This window comes from Dicentrarchus labrax, unplaced genomic scaffold (assembly GCF_905237075.1).
Source record: "Dicentrarchus labrax unplaced genomic scaffold, dlabrax2021, whole genome shotgun sequence".
Classification (NCBI taxonomy): domain Eukaryota; kingdom Metazoa; phylum Chordata; class Actinopteri; family Moronidae; genus Dicentrarchus; species Dicentrarchus labrax.
This window is the reverse complement of record NW_026136702.1, coordinates 9,127,152-9,145,524: the sequence shown is the minus strand read 5'-3', so window position 1 is coordinate 9,145,524 and position 18,373 is coordinate 9,127,152. Positions and strand designations below refer to the sequence as shown.

General features: G+C 40.6%; 1 protein-coding gene across 18 annotated transcripts in view; it reads right to left on the bottom strand.

Moving 5' to 3' along the window:
* Positions 1-967: 967 nt before the first annotated feature.
* dst (dystonin) overlaps positions 968-18,373 on the bottom strand; it is a 104,436-nt gene continuing 87,030 nt past the window's right edge. For 10 of the 18 annotated variants that reach the window (XM_051416575.1, XM_051416604.1, XM_051416577.1 and 7 more), the window contains 26 exons: positions 18,175-18,330; positions 17,879-18,076; positions 17,117-17,245; positions 16,419-16,589; positions 15,134-15,289; positions 14,386-14,592; positions 13,980-14,099; positions 13,118-13,287; positions 12,864-13,023; positions 12,035-12,229; positions 11,825-11,953; positions 11,366-11,509; positions 10,943-11,131; positions 10,646-10,775; positions 10,306-10,469; positions 10,053-10,215; positions 9,808-9,962; positions 9,647-9,721; positions 9,509-9,526; positions 8,508-8,624; positions 6,854-6,971; positions 5,770-5,883; positions 4,275-4,465; positions 3,940-4,050; positions 3,136-3,262; positions 968-2,057 (listed from right to left, as the gene is read on the bottom strand). In XM_051416575.1, the coding sequence (XP_051272535.1) occupies positions 1,801-2,057; positions 3,136-3,262; positions 3,940-4,050; positions 4,275-4,465; positions 5,770-5,883; positions 6,854-6,971; positions 8,508-8,624; positions 9,509-9,526; positions 9,647-9,721; positions 9,808-9,962; positions 10,053-10,215; positions 10,306-10,469; positions 10,646-10,775; positions 10,943-11,131; positions 11,366-11,509; positions 11,825-11,953; positions 12,035-12,229; positions 12,864-13,023; positions 13,118-13,287; positions 13,980-14,099; positions 14,386-14,592; positions 15,134-15,289; positions 16,419-16,589; positions 17,117-17,245; positions 17,879-18,076; positions 18,175-18,330 (3,864 nt within the window). In that variant the 3' untranslated portion in view covers positions 968-1,800. The remainder of the gene's footprint in view (positions 2,058-3,135; positions 3,263-3,939; positions 4,051-4,274; positions 4,466-5,769; positions 5,884-6,853; positions 6,972-8,507; positions 8,625-9,508; positions 9,527-9,646; positions 9,722-9,807; positions 9,963-10,052; positions 10,216-10,305; positions 10,470-10,645; positions 10,776-10,942; positions 11,132-11,365; positions 11,510-11,824; positions 11,954-12,034; positions 12,230-12,863; positions 13,024-13,117; positions 13,288-13,979; positions 14,100-14,385; positions 14,593-15,133; positions 15,290-16,418; positions 16,590-17,116; positions 17,246-17,878; positions 18,077-18,174; positions 18,331-18,373) is intronic. The other 8 variants (XM_051416580.1, XM_051416666.1, XM_051416576.1 and 5 more) reach the window with 7 other exon arrangements.

Below are 18,373 nucleotides of genomic sequence, written 5' to 3'. Positions count from 1 at the left end.
GGCTACAGACAGCAGGGAACTGCTTCAATATATGGATACAACTCTTTAAAAGTGTTTTCATTCATAAAGCCAGTGTCACTAATTCAAGAGCTACTGATCTAATGTGTCCAGTAACTTATCCATCGCTTTCCACTGTCTTAAACCTGTATAAAGCAATGTGGTGACCCTGGAAGGCCATTTAATGACTTTAGTTCAGCAGCCTGAAAGAAAAGACACATGGGAGACGGAGACAGAGACAGATGAGAACAAGTCTAGAGTTTATAGCCACGCTAGCAGCTCAGTGAGGCTGTACTCAAGCTAAGTGCTAACATCAGCATGCTAACAATGACAGTGCCAACATGCTGATGTTTAGCATTATGTTTACTGTCTTCATTAGCAGGCTAACATTTACTAATTAGCACTTAACACCAGGCTGATGGGAATGTTATTTGTTTTTAAGGTATTTGGTCATAAAGAAGTATCCAAGAAAACTTCACTTTTGACCTGATGATGCCTCGAATAGAATAATGCCTCTATCTATCTGTCTGTCTGTCTATCTATCTGTCTATCTATCTAGTAAAGGAAGAGCCATCAGGATTCATCCTCAAGGGACCGTGAATATCTGTAGTTGATGAGATATTTCAGTAAAACACCCAAATGGTGGTTCCTTGGTAGCGGAGTCCATGCTGCAGCGCGATGGGTTCGACTCCTACAGTCAACGGTTCGGCTCTGACTTGTGGCTCTCTGAAAGGCAATAAAAGCCAAAAAAAATATTTCAGTATTTGTTTTTTCAACAAAAACAAAATGTAAACCTCATGGTAGCGCTAGAGGAAAAGTCAGAGGACCACAGAAGTAGGAATCATCCTTTGGTGATCATGATAGTGATAGTTGAGATGTTTCAGTCCGAACCGTCACTGACGTCCCTGGAGGTGACGCTTGCTAGGGTGGTTGACAAAGGGAGCTAAAAGGAGCAAAACAGAGACGACTCTGTGGTCCCCACCAGCCTCTGGTGGTTTTCTGCAAGCAGGTTTATTACAAAGTAATGTTACAGTACCAATTTCAGCTCTACCGAAATTAACCATACATTGACATTGATGCACAAGAGAATGTCTACATGGAGTGGCACCTCTGCAAGGTCAATGCACACACTGCTGTGGTCAAACAAAACAAGGGACTGCAGCTGCTCACAAACAAACAGGACGTAAAAGCTTCATGATTACGTGGTTTTTCTGCTACTTGCCTTAAATAGTGTTTTTCAAAGGTTTCTGCAGTGCTTACTGGGGTTTATTGTAGTATATTGCATTGCCCTTTAAATGCATGTTGGCAGTATATCATAGCACTTAAATAGATAATTGCAGTGCCTCAAATGGTACCATAATGCACCATCTACTCCAAACATCAGCGAACATAAATAACAGTACATTCAGTAACTCTTAGAGCGCTATCCTGCGTGTTGCCCTTCATTAGTGTGTTAAGAAATGTTAGTTAACCGTACGGCGTAGTCATTCCCAGTTTTTTTCTAGTGTCCGTCAAACCTCTACAGGTTTTGCATCAATAAAATAATATACGATAAAAACAATTTGACATTTTTTCACAGAAAATGAAATACATTAAAAACAAATACACAAGGCCATTGACATTTCATTCTCACATAATATTAAACCATATTGCCTCTCAACTGAATATTTTACATCTTCGCAACAGTTTAAATAACACTCAACACATTTGCAGTCTTTTTTTTTTAAGTTAGATATCTCCAGTGTCCGTTACGTGTTTAGGGTGCAACTAGCTCCTGGGCTGTTTGTTTTTCAAGGCCACTGACTATCGCTTGGATCCCTTGGCCAGTTTGCTCGTGGGAGTGGTTCTTCTCTGAGGAGTGGGGATCTTGGAGGGTTTTCCTCCGTGCTGACGGGAAGCGGAGCGCGGCGTCGCTCGGGTTGAGTCGCCGACCGTCTCGGACACGTCTGAGCACACGGACTGAATGTCTGAGATGTCAAAGTCAGAAGCGTCACTTCCTCTGCGACTGCTCCCTCTGCTCCCGGCTTTACTTCCAGGTCGGCTGGAATTTTTTCTCGAGTCTAGAAAGATAAAATCAGGGACAATAATTAATGACCTGCAGAAAATGAAGCGAGGTGTTTTACCACTGGCAGTTGGTTTCAGTTGAGCACTCTGTTGCTCCACAGCAGTTTAACTGAAACTGTTACATCTAAAACATTGACAAGAGTCTTTTATCTGCCCTCTAAATGCCCCTTTTTGGTGATTATCAATCATTTCTTACAGTTATGATGTGACCTTTGAGGTATTAAACACATTTGTCTGCAAACAGTGCAGTGCTAACAAGCTAATGTGTACATTTACTAGATTAAATACTGTGTTGTACGTCCAACGGCGACTTAATGTTGATCTTGAAGCAGTAATCCTTTGTTTGCTCCTGGCACAAGAGACAACGTAGCAAACCTGTTATAAATGATCTAATGTGAATTATCGTTTTCTTTTTACTGTACTGGTTCCATAATGTTATTTTGTATACTCAGTATCTATGGTGACTTAACACAATGTGTATAAGGAAACCATATAAAGCCTGAGACGCCAACCTAATCAAGGGAAGATAGCCAAAAACCTTTGCTAAATAAAGAATGGTGTATATCAATACTCTTCACTGTTTCCATTAAAAAGCTACAAAGGCTTTAACCTTTAATGGAAGTGTGTTCAACTCGCTGCATAGCTGTCCACCTACGTGCACAGTGATGGCAGAAGAATCACAATCACTAAAGCACAAGACTTCCATTGTGCTCATCCCACATCATCCCAAAGCAGCTTCCCTTATTTTGACTCTTTGGCCTCAGTGACTGCCAACATGGCAGGGAGCAGTAAACTGAACTCCTGGCTTTCAGTGACCTCTGGGTGACGTCTCAAATGCTTCATTCCTTATTTTCTACAGACTAGAATTCAAACCTTAGAAGCCCTGAAAAGGTTATTGCAATTTAAAAATTTCATATAAAAACAGTGTTTTTCCTTCAACAGTGGCTAAATTGTTTTTATTCCATTAATTCTCTTTGATTCACACAAGTCTGCCCCAAACAACAGGAACAAAACACTTTCTGTGGAAAAATAATGAATAGTGATGAAGAGCTACCGGAGTTGCTCTCTACTCACCACCTATTGTCTGTGTCCGAGCTTTCAGTACAGCAGCGCTGATCAACGTTCCCTCTTCACCAGACTGAAATCCTTTGCCTGACAAGTACCCAGGAAGACGTAATTTGCTGCCTTGAACTGGTGTACCCTGCAAAGACAGAACTTTACTTCCACTGGTAATCAATTGTATTTAACTGCACAGTGAGTATAAGGACAGTGTTTTAGAAAACAGTCCTCACAAACGGAAGTACATTATTATTATTGTACCAGAAAACACCCTAAATATTGTTGAGTTAGTTTGAAATGTTATGAAAAATCCTTTCAAAATCATTATTTTTGCAAATCCCTTTGAGAAGCAGTTAGTATTTGAATTATACATGTTAAATACATAATAAATGAGTCAATAAACAATAATACATGCATAGATTGCATATAAAGTTATTAAGTTAGTTAAAGTTAAAGTATTCTAGTGGCATTAAAATTAAGACATTTTTGTCAGACAAGAATTAAATATTCAGCCTATTAGTAATCAAAGAAGTCAAAGCTTATTGACCCAACTGAAATCTCTAACAGGAAACCTTTTTGTAAGTCCAACATCTACCAGAGCTGTCATTGTTTTATTTTCCATGACAGAATAACACTGAAAATAAACTAAATCAGAAATATAAACCACTTACAAATACACCTTTTACAAATTAGGAGCTCTATATAGACTTACTGGTATTATTCTTTATATATATTTTATCTCTTTAATAATTAAGCAGTAGATTTCAGTTGGGTCATAAATCTGAAGCGTTACACATCATGTGATGCATATGACTATACCTCTGAGGATGAACCTTGGCTCCCAAAGGAGTCTGATGATTTAAGAGGAGTGGAGGGTTTGCTGTTTGTAAGCCAGGGCTTATCATAATTGCGGGTTATGTGTTGGGGAGTCTGGGGAACAATGGCAAATCAAAAAACACAGACATGGATTCACAAATCAAAAAACTACAAGAAACACTAGATGTAAGAAACACAAAGAAAATAAACAAGAACGTGATCAAATAATGTAAAATAAATGAACTAAGGATGAATCATGGAGGGGGGAATGATCGATCTACAGTGTGACAGACAGCTAGACAATAACTGACTCTCCCCGGTTGAGTGGAGCCTCTCACCTTCACTGTACTGGTCGCTGCTGCGTGCGATGGGACCGGACAGCTCTGACTGGAGGTGGATCTGTTGGGAGAGGCTCCTCTGGACGACGGCCGAGATCTCCGGCCTCGGTAGCGGAAGCTGGCCATCACCTGAGTGGTTCCCTCTGGGAGGATGAATTTCTCTCGCAGCTCCATGTTGGTCCTGCCTTTAGCTGAGAAAACGACACTCAAAATGAGCCGTGCTGCATAAACACAGCTGTGACTATCTTTAATAGTACTGTCGTGTTGATGATGAGGTGAGTTAACACTTTATTTTCCATCTGAAGTCCCTAATTTCAGAACAATTCCCAATTATTTCCTAGGAAATTTCCTGGAAATAACTGTAATTTGGTAATAATTATAGGTAAAAATTCTCCATGTAAAGCCAAAATATATGAATTATTAATTAATTATTAGAAGCTTTATTGTTCATATATGTTGAATTGTGTGCTTGGCTTTTTAGTAATTTCAATTAGAGTTTGGCAGCTAAAAGTATTTGTAGGTTACACTAGGAATTAATTGGTATTGATTTTTTGTTTTTGTTTCCCCTATAATTAGCACTACATATTTATTTCCAGGAAACTTCTAAATAAATTACTGGGAAATGATTAGGGAACCTGTAAAGACCTGTAAAACACAGATCTGTAAAATAAAGTGTTACGATAATGTGAAATAAATAAAGCACAACATTTGAAATGAATTAAATCGTGAATAAACAATGAAAACACAAAACTCATGCAGTTTCAATCGCACTCGTCCAGCAGAAGTCCAATTACTGCTGCAGCAGCGGCAGAATAAACATTTTGTTTCTCAACCAGCAATAGTTCTTTGTTTGCTCGGACTGCTAAACAAATTGTGAAAAGATTAAGCCCAAACGGCCCAAATCAGAAGAATTACAAAAACCAAGGAAACATAAACTACTCCAAATATAAACCAAACAGACCTCGCACCAGTTGTGTTAAAAACAAACTGCCTTACATGCAGTTTTAAAGCCACAGTGTCAAACAGAGTAAACAGTGCAATAAACAGTTTCACTTCTGTTGTACACAAACCTCATCATCTCCCCTCAATGATGATGGTAGACAGTTTTACAGCAGCTAAGCATCCTCTTTAACCTTTCAAATGGTTTTTCGAATGCTTGTTTGTTTGTTTGTTTGATTGTCAAGCAAAACCTGAAAACTGCATAAAAAAGAAGCTGTGCTCAGAACCGCTCGTCACATGCCGAGAGAGAAAAGAAAAGGAGCTAATTTCGGAGCTTCGAGTTCCAAAAAAGTGTTAGCAGGTGATGTGAATCGCACAAACAACTGCATGCATGAAAACCAGCTGGAGTTGAATGATAGTTGATTGTGAGTGGAGCTGATTCATGAGGATGCCATTCACGATGAGCGCTCACACATACACACGCACTTCACAGTTACAGTAGTACACACCGAGACCAACGCAAGCAGCACACACTCGGATGTGCAGACACACATACCACTGGTGGGTTCATGGAGCAAGGTGAGAAAGTGTGAGATTTGCCAACCTATAGGAGACTGAGTAATTGAAGAGTTTGATTCCGAGCGCAACATTTTGCTCCCGTGGTGATGAACTAGAAGAAATGATATCATGTTCAGCAGGAGGAAGGAAGGGTTTAGCAGGAAAAAACAAACAGGAAATTGATAATTAATACAGCAGATAGCAGAAACAAGAAGTTCACATGAAGCTTTGCACTAGATGTGGGCACAGGTTGAATGGTTTTATACTATGTAGGTGGCAGATTGGTCATCAGAGATTGTACTTTGCTCTCTAATTTATGGCCAACTATTCTTATTCTCAACATTCGTGCCTTATAAATTCTAAAAACAAACAAATTAAATTGTTTTCTAAGAGGTAATTTGAGTCTTTCTGCTTTGTCGCAGATTTTCTTTACTGTGACTGTTTTCTGTGTTGAGATAGCGAGAACAGACTTTAAGAAGAAAGTAAATAACTGTTGACAAGATTCTAAAATAAAGTTTCAATCATAAGCACAGTCCCACAAAAAGAAAGAAAGAAAAGACAGTCACAGCTGTAACTTCCACTTATATTCAAACGGAGGATTAGACTCTTAAGCTCTCCAAAGGCTTTGATGGATCTGGAACCGAGAAAATACTTATAATCCCTTTACACACTTATTCTGAATTATTATATTAAGTAATGAAACGCTAATAATATTCACCATGTAGTTTTGTATCTAACAGAATTTTCACTTGGAAATGGATTAGCTGACTTTAATCTTGTTTAATGTAGTGTATACGTGTGTAATCCTCATGCTAAACGTTTAACAGTTCCCATTAAATAGTACTTAGACAGTGTTGTTTACCATCCGTTTTGGCTGCAATGGTTCAGAGACAGTACTTTCACTGTGCATCTGTTCAAATATTCATAAAATAATCTTACCATGTTCACCTATCAGAAGAGATTTAAAAACGGGATTAATGCTGTAATATTCCAGTCACTCTAGACAAAATCGGATGTGTTCCTTCTTTTAGTTTTTAATCAGCCCTGCATTGTGACTTCTGGTGGTGAACTTTTGAACTCACCTCGACATGGGTCGTTCTTCACCAGGAACTCATCCAGGGCCATCCAGCCTCCTCCCACCCGCACCATCACAGTGCTGCGTAAAATCCGTACAAGCCGAAGCTGCTGAGAGTCTCCGAACTGCGACGGGGGTAAAAGTAGGAAAACAGAGAAAGGGGACGTGTGAAAGCACTGACCTGTGTACGAGCACTCACTCACTGCAGGCTAAAAGCTGTGCAACACTGGAAACCAGACTGGTGTGAAGAATTAATTTGTTATTTAGATTTTTGTGGAATTGGAAAGCTTCGATTGAATTAATGCATGAATAAATCTAAAAGATGCTTTGTGTCCACTTCAGGACTGATTTCCTTTCCATGTTACACAGATTTACACAAACAGGATTATGAAACAGAAACATACATTTTTAGTTTTCATTCTCAAAGACACAAATTACACAACGGTCAATCCAACTGGTTTTCTTTTATTCACGTGTGCTGGTGTATATGATTTTATTATTCCTTAATTACTATATACAAGTTTATTAATACTAAATGAGCTCATTTTATCACATCTAACATTAACCTGTACCTCATACGTACGATAATTTGATGTTGAGCCTGACTCATTTATTGTTGGGTCCAAAGGACAAGGTAATATTAGCAGATATTGTATATAGTAGTGTGTGTGTCTATAATTTTGGCCAATTAGAAACAAAATGCAGAAAAAATTATGTCTGGTAACTTAGAAAACGATGCCTTCATCACAGTATTTGTGAAGTTTAGTGGGCTATTTTACTGCCACAAAATGTATTCAGAAATCAGGCTCTACATTGATATCTGTTACAGATTATAGCAAGTTGAATTTGAGCTCTGTATTGTAATGTAAAGCTGCACAGTATATACAGCAGCTACACAAACTGTGTGTGTGTGTGTGTGTTTGTGGTTTCAGGCTGTAACGTCGGACTTTATTCCGACAGTGTCTGGCTTCAGTTTGCTGTCAATGCTGCAGGTTGAGCCTGTGAAAAAAGCATTAACTGAAGGCACATTATTACACCACCAGGAGGCGCTGGCATATAATAATATGTCTTCATCTCACTGACCACACATACCAAACATAAGAACACTGAGCATGTTATGGATGTGAATGGTTCGAGGTTTATGAGGTGACGGGGGAGACGGGAGACAGCCAGTTGGATGTGACCATGAACATTAGCACAAAAACATAATTCACACGGGACGATCACAGCATGCTTTCTGTCAAAAAAAACAATTTCACATCACGATCAAGCGGACAAACAGCAATCTCCTGCAATCCAGCACTTTGTTGCACTTTCTAACAACTAGGACTCAAAAATACTCAGGATGCATTGACACTGATGCAGACCCAATGCAGCTAGCTCCAATGACACACTGAGAACGACATGAGGAATGGTTCAAATCAGTTTCTGTCTAATCCACCACAGTGTGAGACGCAGACATGACCAAACACTGATGACTCTCCGCTTAAGTGCCTATTATCTTATGATATCTCTTCAACTGGTACAAAAAAAATCTTGCACTTGTATGATTATCAGAATGATTTAATGCCACTGGTGATTTTAGTGATCAAATACATTAAAGGTGATGATGATCTGGAGGAAAAAGAGGCACAAGACACATCTTAAGAATAACCATTTACCAGAATACAGCTTTCCAAAACTGCAACGTGTAGGTGGGGGGTAAGATTTTGATTTTCCCTGTTTGCTATTGTCTCATCGCCGATTAAGGAGTCATGTAAGCAGTGAACCAGACCAAACTGTCAAAAGAATTATTTAAATTCATTGTTGTGTGAAACATCAATACAAACTAGTCACAAACCACCACTAATGCCCCTATCCCCTCTTACTAACACCTCCCACTATTAGTCTTAATCCAACAAGCTGCAGAAAGCATATATGGCATGTGAACCCATATTAGCAATGAATTTTTAAACTGCAACATGCAATCGGTCAAGACATAATAACTCAGTAGGTAAAAAATGAAAAGCAAAGAATTCATTGACATCATCAAGGTTTCCCGACTATGAAAATAAATTAATAAACAGTGTCAGTTACACAAAAGTATGTCAGCCAATGTTGAGGTAAATCATTCCCATGATACTGAAGCGCCAAAGGCAAGCACACAGAAAGCATTATTTTCCAAACTGCCCAGCGGATGAATTTATGCCCGTGGACCAATAAAAAAATATGGGCTGAAATGGTATTGGCACTAAAATATTATATTTTCTGAAACTCAAAAGCAGATATATAAAACATTTACTACACTAATTTTCACCTGGATTGTATTATTTTTTTAAACTAAACTTAATAACCTGAAAAATGCTATAAAACTTAAAAAACACATAGGGCCCTTTCATCCTTCTTCCATTAATCACTTTAAGTCCAATTTTATCTTCTGATCATATTCAGCTAGTATAAAATATTTGGACTGAAAACACATCTTAGGCCAGTGTTTCTTATGGGTTAAATCAGACGGCCATAGATCTTTATTCCTACTTCTGAGTTTCAGTCTGTAAACATTAGCCAGGAATCTGGGCGAGAGCGTTAATTGGAAAAGCAAACATGGTAAATGAAGAAGGTTTTGGTAAGGCACAGAACAGAAGGGTTAAAAAAAAAAACTAAAGAGGACTTTCATATGTACCTGATTTCCAAGGTAGAACTGGTGATGAGAGGAACAATAACAAATATAGAAAGGTTAGACTTTTTAGCATGTATTGACACATTTTGCAGCACATTTAACACTTAGACGTGGAGTGTAACAGGTTAAAAATCTGCTTACCCGGTATTTGTTGGCACCAATTTGCTCCACTTGGAATCGTTTTGGACATTTGCATTTTGCTACTTGACGCGTAACCTGCAAACACAGATGATTTTATTGCACCACAATTACCGAAACATGTGTCTAGATTTAAAAATTCTGGGCATGAGCATTTGAATCACCTCATCTTCAATTTTGTCAGCATCTGTTAGTGGTTTGTAAGCATCCTTGTTGGGATGAAGAGCTGCCACGAACTCATAGTAGTCAATGTAGCCGTCGCCGTCTCTGTCAAATATGTCTGCCACGGCGCTCATCTCCAGACGACTGGTAGGGAATTCTATTGAAGAGTAGTCAAGCGTTACAAAATAAGCATTTTTGCTGGCTGGTACATGCTGTTCAGGTGTGAGTTTGTATGCTGGACACTTACTGGAGGAGAGAATGCCTTCTATAAACTCCTGTCGGGTCACCTTGCCATCTTGATCTTTGTCAATGCGGCGGAAGAAGTCCATGACACGGGACTTTTTATGGTTCATCCAGCGCATGTAGCGCTTCCGCCACACATCAAAGTCGAAGTTGGCGAATTCCTTCAACTGCACAGAAAACATAGAGGCTCATATGAGCAACCAGAAAAGCACAAAAACTACAGAATGCAATAATACAGAGAGCAAGTTTGAGCTTACTTCCTCCAGTCTGTCCATGGCATCATTGAGTTTCCTCCTTCTGTCCAACGCCAGCAGCCACACGTGCTGCCACTTAGTGACCAGCAGGTTAACCCGGGGGTTCTTGGTTTCAATGGGAGCTTGTGTTGCTGACCCGTACATGGTTTGTGTGGGAGAACGTTTTCCTGTAAGTGAAAGACAAACACCTTCATCATGTAATCAGGAAGGATAGAGTAGCAATGACATCATTCCAGGTGCTAAAATGGGTAAGATGAGGATGTTGTGTCACCCTGCAGTGACTCAACACCGGGCCAGATGGCTCGGGGTCACGCCCCATAAGGGGTATTTGTGGGATACATACTTCCAGGTCTTCCTTTGCCGAGCACTGGGATCTGAGACTGGTTCGGAGGCTCCAAAGCAGCCTTCCTTTTGTGTGTCTTGGTGATTTTGTCAACATCTGGTTGCTTCCTGGTCATTTCCTCCATGAATGCCTGCATGGGACAGCGATAAATATGCTTCCAGTTTGGTTTATATACGTTTACTACTGTCAGCTACTATAATCAGAAGATGCTACAAACACACTTTTGATAAGAGCAACGGTGGTTAAAGTTTGCTCACCTGAAGAAAAACATTATTTTTTATCTGCAGTTTACTTTACCTGATGTTCTGCTATGAGGCTTTTGACCTCCTCAATCTCCTGCGGCAGCGGCTCCTTGTCCTTATCGTTGAGGTTGGTCTCAGCCCACTGCAGCCAGGTCAGTAGATTCTCCAGCAGCTCCTGAGTGGTCAACAGCTCAGTGAGGGCGGTGGCCAGTCGCTGCTGGTGCTGCCTGGCCCAAGCCTGCACCTGTAACGGTAACATCACACACATCACTCATACTATATAGAGACAGAGCAGTTTATTTTGTGTGATGAGGCACGTAGAAGTGTACATAGGTGCTTATCCACAGCACCAATCTTCATGGTAAAAAAGGTAACTTAATTGTTGCAGGTTGAAGGATCCAAACTGTGCGATTCTGTCATACCTGTGGGTATGACGGAGCGGAAAGGCATGTATGCAAGCATGCAGCTGTGAACTGACCTCTTCAAACCGGGCTTTAATGATGGTGTTCCAGTGTTTGATGGTTGTGATGGAGTCTGGATGGCAGATGGTCAGAATAGCCTCCCCCATACTGGTTGCTTTATTTAGGGCCACTCGCTTTTCCTCCAGTTTCTTCATGAACTCCTTAAAAAGCAGCAAATGGAAAAGAGTTTAGATACACAATTGGATTATTTTCAGCAAACATAAAAATGAAGCACTGCTCACAAGGTTGTTTTAATATTGGATCAAGCCAAGGAGATGAAATCATAGTTAAGAAAAATATCTACAGCACTGCATTTTTGGCATGGAAGATGATACGGTGTAATTACAGAATCAGGGTCTTAACTGTTAAACATACCAGGATGTTTCATTTATTCCTTAAACCAAACTGGCAAATTATAAAATTTAAATATAAACGTATTAATAACGTTAAACTTCAGAAATATTTGCACTGCTTGCCTTGTGTTGTTCGATAAGTGCCTGCAGAGCCTCCTCATCATCAGGCAGGCTGCCATGGAAACGCAAAGTCTGCTCTGCCTCAGCCAGCCATTCCAGCAGGATATGAACAGTAGAGTGAAACTCCTCAGCCTGCAACCAGAGGACACAGATCAGTCAGGCTCACAGTCAGTTAGCCTTTTACATCTAATGTCTGTAGGGGATCTACGGTACCTGACACAGGGCCTGCTCCAGCCGGGCCTGTTTGGACACCGAAAGGTTGCACACCGTCTCCCAGCGAGTGCTCAGCTCCTGCATCTGGACTTTGACCCAGGACGAGTCATCGTGGCTGCTCTCAACCAGCTCCTTGGCTGAACGTTTGAGGGCTTGAACGCTTACTGTCCTCTTTCCCAACTCCTTCTGGAAAACCTGCAGGGACCAAGCAGTGAAGGACACAGTCAGGCAACATAAAATTGTATTTTGTATTTTATTTTCTAGTTGTACTACTGTACAAGAAGCAGTAAAAAGGTTTGCTTCTTTCAAGGCCATCACAGTATCTGATGTGAGTAAGATTTAGTTATTCAAGCATATTTCAGCTGCTTATGATTTCAATGAAAAAGTACAAAGGGAAACTTTACTTGTGGATTACATAATACATTAACCTTCAACAGAGTCACAGCTGTTGGTGCAACAGAATCAATAATTACTGCTGATGTAGTGCAGTTATTATTATTAATAATAACACTGGAAATTAGCAAACGTGACAGCATCAGTTTTCCAAATATCCTTGCTGGACAGAAAACAGGGACTCTCAGTGGAAAGGTACCACAATGCTAGTCCCTTGGTTGTTTGAATTGATAATCCAACCCTGGTGTGGGTTTAAGTGTCCTTTGTTTTCTATTGTGATAAGAAACAATCAACGAAGAAAGGAAAGGGCGGTGTGAATGCAGCTTGTTTTTGAAAGTGAAGTTTCGATGCTGCCACTAAAGACTGCCGTTCAACTAACAGATCAACAAAGTGGGACATTCTTGGAGATCTGGGTCATGCTGGTGTTGTGTTCTACCTTGTGGTTGTCTATCAGGTTGAGAACCAGGTCTATGTCTCCATGTACGGGCTGGTCCTCAGCCAGCTGAGGTTCCACTCTGTACAGCCAGTCAATGAGAGCCTGGAGAGCGTCAGTAAACTGGCCAGAGAACAACAAGGCCTCCTCGAGCTTGTTTTGTCTGCAGGAGAGCACAAATCATTAACGGTGAATGATGAATGAAGTAACTGACTAATAGCTCACGAGGAAACAACTGTGGGAAGATGTATCCTTACCTTTCTACTGACTTGCCACAAACAGTGTCCCATTTATCCCTCAGTTCACTCAGCATGTCGTCCAGCTTCTGATTATCATCCTGAAGGGAGGTCTTGTCTTTCAGGGCCCGCCCTGTTCGAGTGGTGGTGTCATACACTGAGTGTTTGCTGCCCAGAGCTTTTTGGAACTCCTGTGAATGAGACACATTGTCATCAAAAAGCTCATCCCATCTAAAGTCCATCATCCAACCAATTAAGGTTATTTAACTGCATTTAGAAAATGAACAAGCCTACAATAGCTAGTAGGAGTGTAGTAGATTGTTTCTTGGAGGATTTTCTTCCTGCTACCGTTGGCATGACAGACAGCATCCTAATCTGTGTGTGTGTGTGTGTGTGTGTGTGTGTGTGTGTGTTTGTGTGTGTGTGTTTTGTGATTAAGAAAACATTATTCTGGGAGGGAAACAAAAAAAGAGGTCAAAACTCAAGAACCACTACTCCACAGAGATTACAAGTATCCAAAAGCAAGGTCACCCCTAATACATTTGGTCCATCCCGGGATTATGAATGGATTAGCACAACATCCCTGCATAACACAGCAGAAACAACAAGAGGGGAGTGGGTAGTCGCAAGCTAATGCATGTTTAATGCATTCTGTAGATAATGTAAATTCCCATAAATAGCTTTCCCTGCTGGGATTGTCTGACTTTAACTCTCATACATTACACATTGTGCAATAAAGACCTGTGCCATAATTCTGAATTTTGGATGCAGAAGTTTATATTAAATAAATGAAACTCTGCTGTAGATTTCCGTCAAACGTCCCTGGTTATTTTAACTTTCATTCTTTTCTCCAGTAAACCGTGATAAGACGATGCTCGGTCACCTTGTGCTGCGCCAGCTGCGTCTTGATTTTGTCCGGATCATTGGCAATTTCCACTTCTGAGTCCAGAGTCTTCTCAGATTCGTCCAACCACTCCATAAGCTTATTCCAAGTTTCATTGAACTAATGAAGGATAAAGAAACAATCGCGGTGTAAAGCATTTTGAAAAAAAGGTATGATTTCACTTGATTTATTGCCGAGTCCTGTTAAATGTTCAGATGATTAAGTTTTCAAGCCCAAGAAACAGAAGAGGGCCCACGCTAAGGAAAATGCTATAATAAGCTGCAGACAGAATATGAAACAGGCTTAATATACTATTTCCAGAGCTTTCCAATGATAATAAAAAAGTCCTAACAGCAGTGAAACAATGCCTATTTCAAACCCAGTATGAATATGCAAACAACATTACCTGTTTCGCCCTCTTCCTGGCGTCATCCAGCAGGCGACCTCGCTCAACGGACCGCTGCACCAGCTTCTCCCAGCGGCCCTGCACACTGAGCAGCAGGTTCTTGATCAGGACGACATCCTGTTTCTGGCTGAAATACTTCAAATGTGTTCCAGTCTTGTCCAGGTCAATGATGTGTTCCCTGTGTGAGTTCACCTCTGTCACAAACATCTGCATGAAAACAGCACAAAGCAGAGAGGGGAGAGGTTCAGGTCAGGTATTATGATATCAGTTGACAGAGGAGGTAATGCAGTTCATGTGATTGATGTGCTAATGAACTTTGTGCTGAATGACCAAGCAGATGGAGCCATTGAGTCATTGTTGGCTTGATGGCAAAGCCAAATGCTGAATTTGGATGGTGAAACTTTTGTATATGATACTAATATTATTAAGGATTTTCCACTCGCTAAAGAAATGACACACTATCATAACAGCTGGATTAAAGGCTCGAACTGCATAAAAACACTTCAGAAAAACAGGGAAAAACTAAAATATCAAACATGACAAATGCAGATGCATTCATACAGGACACGAGGGGTCATTGAGTGGTTTGATGAGAATGAAAATGATGTGAATCAATTGAACACCTCTGGGACAATGGACAGTGTGTTGTTTTTTGTTTTAAATTGTCACCCTAACTGTATATTTCATCTGTCATCAGCATTTCATTTTACACCAGAGGCTGTAATCCTCCCCTCTGTACAAACATTACCTTATGCTCATCAATCTGAAACATGATGGTCTCCAGAATGAGGGAGGCGGGGGAAACCATGTTCAGTGTCTGCTCTGCTTGGGTTAGCCAGTTGATGAAGTCCTGCAGGGAGTTGTGGAAATCCGTGGCCAGCGTCAAGGCTTCCTCTAGTTTCACCTGTAGACACAACATTTGTATTACAACCTGTATCACACTATACTATGCTGAAAACAAACATGGTGTGGTTGCTACAACACTAGATAAAGCAGGAGGAAAAACAATTACACTTCAGCTGTGTCAAACATGACCTCTATTTAAACAGAGGAAGTTAATGTCTCTGGAGAGGCGGATGGTGAAGCAGAAAAGGAATGATGAGCTTTTAATTGAATGAGTGAAACCTCCCTTGCTGAAAAACATCCATTTGCTGCAGCCGAGGCCACTGGCACAGGCTCATCACATGGCATGTTAATGACATTACAGACCTGATGAGAGTTATGAGTAATAATGTGTTTCTCTCATATATTGTGGAGTATGTTGACAGTCTTGCTAAATATGGACTAGTATATTAGTCAGTTTTATTACTATTATTATTATTATTATTATTATTAGAAATCGCTGTTCTGCTTGTAAAAAAAAAAAAAAAAAGAGTACACTAGACTAGAGGAGTGTCACACTGCCGCAGAGAGCTTTGGCCAGCAGCTGCAACTCTGTGCCGCTCTAAGATTTAGCAGACTTTGAATTCCTGGGAACAGGACCAAAGTAAATAGGAAGCAAAATGTTACAGCAAATTCTCAAGCAGCCAGAATGAGGAGCTCCATATCTGGAGTGAGAGCGGTAGAGGGAGAAATTATTTATCATATTTTGTCATGTAAAATGATGTTTATTTACTGTAGCCACAAAAGTGAGAAAATGTTGTTCCAAAGGAAACAATTTCTCAAAGAATAACACGGTGAGTGATGAGTCTTTATTTTGGCTCAAATATTAGTTTAATTGCTATTATTCATTTTTTGCACTTGTCAACTCTTCACTATGGCAACACATGACAGAAGACCACTATTGTTTCCGATGACTCACACAGCAGCTCGCCCGCTGTGATCTACAGTGTAACCACATCCTGTGTGTCCTTGCCAGCTCTCTGTCCTTAAACCATTCATTATCGGCACCGGGATTAAAGGGCTTACAACAACAGAGTCATGGCTCAAGTGTATGTCACCGATCTTTCACTGAAACTTAAAGCTGAAGTTGTGAATCACAAAGCTGAGAGCAGCGTTGGTCCGCCATCCTCACCGCAACGTTAACTGCATACCTTTCTTTCAGCAACCTTCCCCTGCACGGCTTCCCATTTGTCCTTCAGGTTGGCGAGGTCCTGCTCCGTGTTGCTGTCTGGACCCTCGGGCGTCACGGCAAGCAGCTGGTGACCCTTGTTCATCAGCTCCTGATACAGCTCCTCCTTCGCCTCTAAGGCAGAACACAACTCCTGCAAGACACAATGACACAAGGAGAGACAGGCTAAATTACAGCTTTAGTTTTGGATAACAATGTGAGAGTATGCAGTATGATAAATTTGTCAGTGCACTTTATTTTTACGTTCTAGCCCAAAAATGGTGAAAGACTGAGCCGAGACTCTCAGAGGCATGTATATTGTTACTAATCTGATAAAAGAGTTATTTCTTTCAGGTAATCCCTCTGTTTTTGGTTCCATAAGATGTCACTACTGACGCTTCTTTAGGGAGCGTTTGTTGTGAAAGTGTCTTGAGTTTCTCCATTAGAGAAAAGGAAAACAAAGAAGGGAAAACATTCCTAAATTCATTATAGTCTGACATGGCTGAATCAATTTGATACACTTTTACACAGGCTTTTTGTCATCTTCTGCAGGGGGATGCAAGTAGTGTATTTTGCAGTGTCATTTAATTTTCACACTTCAGATAAAACACAGAAAAGACATAGTCGTCTCCTTACAAGCCTGCCATCTGTACGCGGCCTTTCATATTGTTAAACACATACCAGATGGGCGTTAAGCTGCTCCCGGGCCGTGTCTGGTAAGCCTCCCACAGCCTTTGATGCCAACAGCTGACGTTCTGTGTCTTTCAGCCATTGCTGCATATCTTCTATCTCACCATGGAAACCTTGGGCCTGCAACACAAAACAACCTGAGTCAGGACAAAAGGTGTCACACACACTCATTGTTAGCAACCTATGGCTCAGAGAGGAGGATGTCTGAGTTATTAATTCCTTGGATTCATTTAGCTACCAAAACTGGCAATCTGCAGTACAAATCAACATGCCTGAAATGTAATGAATTAAAGCCTTTGATCACACGTCATACAAATAAAGTGTTGTTTTTATTTTAAATTAACTGTGGAAACTGAATTGTACTTAATTGACTACCAAATTATTCCTTCTTTAATTGGGTTTTTTGGCACTTTTCAATAAATACCCTCATCTATAAAAACCCTCTCAATATGGGACAGATTATGTGTTTTTGAAGAAACATTTCTTGAATAAAAAACTAAATCCAGGACATATTTCTGTTTCTCATATCCCCCCTCACATCAAAGCACCCCACTAAATGTCAAAGTTATGAATAGAAACTCCACAGGATGCAAAAGGAATGAGAGGCGGATAGAGATAGGAATCACTCCTCCTAAGAGAATTTATGACTTTGACATACTAGTTGGAGAAAAGAATCAATCACAGCTTATTGAATAAGCACAACAAAAATAAATATAAAATAAGATCTAGGTCTGTTGAAGATAATTTTTATACCTGAAGCAGAGCACTCTCCAGTTGTTGCTTCCTCTGCGTCGTCTTCTCCAGGATGGCTTTCCACCGCTGGTTCAGGTTCTCCAGCTTGCTCTGCAAACTAGAAGCTTCCTCTCCAGCGCTGGACTCCACCAGATCATTGCCGGCCTTATTGACGGTCTCAACTGTCGCCTTATGAGCCAACACATCATTTTGGAGAACCTGAAGAGACAAAAGCAGCCAGAAAGGGCAAGATGTTGAGCGGATGGATCTGAAAATAAATCTGAAAATCATGAAATGTAGTGTGGTAGTTGTCGTACATGATGCTTGGCGAGTTCTATCTCGATGGCTTTGGGGTCTCCTCCAGCCTTCCTCTGCTCATTGAGCAGCTCCTCGGTGTGGCTCATCCAGGCCAGCAGTTCGTCCAGTGCGTGCTGGAACTGGCCAAGTGCCAGAAGGCCTCCCTCCAGTTTATGCTGGATTAATGACAGATTAAACCATTAGATATTGCAGCGAGTG